The 3,669-nt window shown below is 42.4% G+C and overlaps 1 protein-coding gene across 1 annotated transcript; it reads left to right on the top strand.

Moving 5' to 3' along the window:
• Window positions 1-2,040: 2,040 nt before the first annotated feature.
• On the top strand, window positions 2,041-3,039 carry MC4R (melanocortin 4 receptor). Its single transcript, XM_007080461.3, has one exon. It carries the CDS (start codon window positions 2,041-2,043, stop codon window positions 3,037-3,039), a length of 999 nt encoding a protein of 332 aa, XP_007080523.1.
• Window positions 3,040-3,669: the final 630 nt, after the last annotated feature.

The raw sequence follows: 3,669 nt of genomic DNA, 5'->3' as shown, positions 1-3,669 counted from the left end.
TTTTCAGTTTGATGTAATCCCACTCATCCCTTTTTCCTAAGCCTATTTTGAGAGAGAGAGAGAGAGAGAGAGAGAGAGAGAGACACGGGAGGGGCAAAGAGAGAGGGAGAGAGAGAGAGAATCCCAAGCAGGCTCCACACTGTCAGCCTTGGGCCCAATGCGGGGTTCAAACCCACGAACTGTGACATCATGACCTGAGCCAAAAACAAGAGTTAGATGCTTAACAGACAGAGCCACCCAGACGCCCACTCATCTGTTTTTGACTTTGCCGCCTGCAGTTTGGGTGTTTAATCCAAGAAATCATTGCCAAGACCACTGTCAAGGAATTGTCGCCCAATGGGTATACAGTTTCAATTTTGCAAGACGAGTAAGTTTTAGATGTCTACTGCACAACACAATGCCTATAGTTAATAATATGGTATCATGCATTTTAAATATAAGAGGATAGATCTTACCACAAAACAAATACACACACACACACACACACACACACACACTTACAAGAACATAAGCAAAATTTTGGAGTGGTGAATATGTTTAGGACCTTGATTGTGATGATGGCATCATGGGTATATGCATATGTCCAAACTGATGAAAATGTATACATTAAACATGTATTTTTATATCAATTAGACCTCACTAAAGCTTAAAAACTGAGTTTTGCTTAATTATAGATCTTTTTCCTGTTGAGTTCAAATATAGTTTATATTAACACTATATGGTTATTAAATATCATGAGTGAAAATATAACTTTTCCAGCTATGACAACAGAAACTCTGTAATAGAGAAATGTCAGATATTAGTTCACAAAAAATGAACCCCTTCTTGAACCCTTTGATGAACTGCAACTACCTTCCTAAGTTCTCCCACTGAGAGCATAATCTACTTGTATTATCAAATATTCTCCCTGTGTTTCAGGTATTTTATTTTTTTAACAGGTTTTGGTTCTTTTTTTTTTAAATGTTTATGTACTTTTTGAGAGAAAGAGCAGAAGCAGGGGAGGGGCAGAGAGAGAGACACACACAGAATCCGAGGCAGGCTCCAGGCTCTGAGCATTCAGCACAGAGCCCGACGCGGGGCTTGAACTCACGGACTGTGAGATCATGACCTGAGCCGAAGTCGGTCGCTCAACCGACTGGGCCACCCAGGTGCCCCTTAGGTGTTTTAAATTGAACCATTATTGCCTGGGTTCTTAAATCAAAGAAATTGAGAGTAAACAAATTCAATATCTTGACCAAAAAGACTGTGTATCTATTTCAGGAACACACACACACACACACACACACACACACACACACACACACAGGTCTCTCTTTGAAGCAGTAATCAACCTGGGGTGCCTGGCTGGTGATATCAAAGAATGGCCTCTAGGGACGAAGCTGTTTTCCTTGAAAACTTGACAAGGAAAATTCAGTCTCTCTCATCCTGCTTGCTTCCCAATTCTACAAGCTTCTGCATCTGAATCGGTATTGCCCTGCAATTTGTATCTCCGGATTATCACCCGTGTCTCACAGACTTCCAGTGCATTTGGATTGGTCAGAAGGAAGCAGAGGAGGAGCCACTGTGAACATTTTTTTCCCTTCGCACACCATAAAATCAGCAGCAGCTACTAACACTCAAAGCAATGCTTCAGGTTGGGAACTAATACCTCCGAGGCAGCTGGTGTGACCATGCACACACAGATTCAGCTCCCAGTGGCACAGCAGCTACCAGGAAAATTATTTTGAAAAGACCTGACTGAATGCCTCAGGCTAAAGTTAAGGTGGAAGGGAGGACAGAAAAGCAAAGAGCAGACTCTTTCAACTGAGAATGAGTATTTCAGAAGCCTAAGATTTTACAATGAAGGTGATCAGAGCCGTTCCTGGGAGGCAGTAAAAACTCCATTTCCAGCCTTGGAGCATGTGACATTTACTCACAACAGGCATGCCAATTTCAGCCTCAGAACTTTCGGGCAGACAAAGGCGTGGAGAAAAGCACTGAGGCTACCTGACCCGAGAGATCGAATCAATTCCGAGGGGATCTGAATCCACTTGGTGCAGGATGAACTCCACTCATCACCATGGAATGCACACTTCTCTCCACTTCTGGAACCGCAGCACCTACGGACCGCACAGCAATGCCAGTGAGTCCCTTGGAAAAGGCTACTCTGATGGAGGGTGTTATGAGCAACTCTTTGTCTCCCCTGAGGTGTTCGTGACTCTGGGTGTCATAAGCTTGTTGGAGAATATTCTGGTGATTGTGGCAATAGCCAAGAACAAAAACCTGCATTCGCCCATGTACTTTTTCATCTGCAGCCTGGCCGTGGCTGATATGTTGGTGAGCGTGTCAAACGGATCCGAAACCATTGTCATCACCCTATTAAACAGTACAGATACGGACGCGCAGAGTTTCACCGTGAATATTGATAATGTCATTGACTCGGTGATCTGTAGCTCCTTGCTTGCATCGATTTGCAGTCTGCTCTCAATTGCAGTGGACAGGTACTTTACTATCTTTTATGCTCTCCAGTACCATAACATCATGACGGTCAGGCGGGTTGGGATCATCATAAGTTGTATCTGGGCAGCTTGCACGGTTTCGGGCGTTTTGTTCATCATCTACTCAGACAGCAGTGCTGTCATCATCTGCCTCATCACCATGTTCTTCACCATGCTGGCTCTCATGGCCTCTCTCTATGTCCACATGTTCCTCATGGCCAGACTGCACATTAAGAGAATTGCTGTCCTCCCGGGCACTGGCACCATCCGCCAAGGGGCCAACATGAAGGGTGCAATTACCCTGACCATACTGATTGGGGTCTTTGTTGTCTGCTGGGCCCCGTTCTTCCTCCACTTAATATTCTACATCTCTTGTCCCCAGAATCCTTACTGTGTGTGCTTCATGTCTCACTTTAACCTGTATCTCATACTGATCATGTGTAATTCCATCATCGACCCTCTAATTTATGCACTCCGGAGCCAAGAACTAAGGAAAACCTTCAAAGAGATCATCTGTTGCTATCCTCTAGGCGGCCTCTGTGATTTGTCTAGCAGATACTAACTGTGCAGATAGAAACGTGCATAAGAGACTTCTTCATTCTTACAGAACCGGAACGTTGTGCTTTGATGACCCTTTTTTCCTCTGTGTAAGGCATGGGTTGAGACTATCTGTTGTATAAATTTAAGTTTATGACTTTTTTTGGAATGGAAACAATGCCCAGTCTCTGTACATTTCTAATGTCTTGCTACTTTTTGGCTGTACAATGTTAATCCATATTATAGGTTGTAGGCACTATGAATGTATAAAGAAAAAAAAACTCTTATTAAAAGCATAAGAATGTTTCTTGTTACTCACAAGGATTTGACACTTTGCTTGTTTTAGTAACACAGAAATCACAGAATCATTAAATATACTCTAACAAATGGGTTCTTACATTACACTATCTAACACTGAAATGTAGAGATTTGATTGTAGCATTTGGGGGTAAATATTGAAGGATAGATGCTTAGTCAATAAAAAAAAAACCCTGAAATTTCAAATAATAAGACGTGTTCATTCTCCTTGTACAGAGCATAAACGAAGCTCCTATTGAGAGAAAAACAGCTTAAAAAACAAAAAACAAACAAACAAACAAAAACCCTGAGATCTTGAGCCAGAAAACTAGGTCTGTTTCTCAAAGACAAAGAGATT

The sequence above is a fragment of the Panthera tigris genome, chromosome D3 (genome assembly GCF_018350195.1).
Source record: "Panthera tigris isolate Pti1 chromosome D3, P.tigris_Pti1_mat1.1, whole genome shotgun sequence".
Classification (NCBI taxonomy): domain Eukaryota; kingdom Metazoa; phylum Chordata; class Mammalia; order Carnivora; family Felidae; genus Panthera; species Panthera tigris.
This window is presented reverse-complemented; position numbering and strand designations above follow the sequence as displayed.

Excerpts from the sequence above, each read along its gene's own strand:
- MC4R (XM_007080461.3), top strand. The coding sequence starts at position 2,041 with ATGAACTCCACTCATCACCATGGAATGCACACTTCTCTCCACTTCTGG.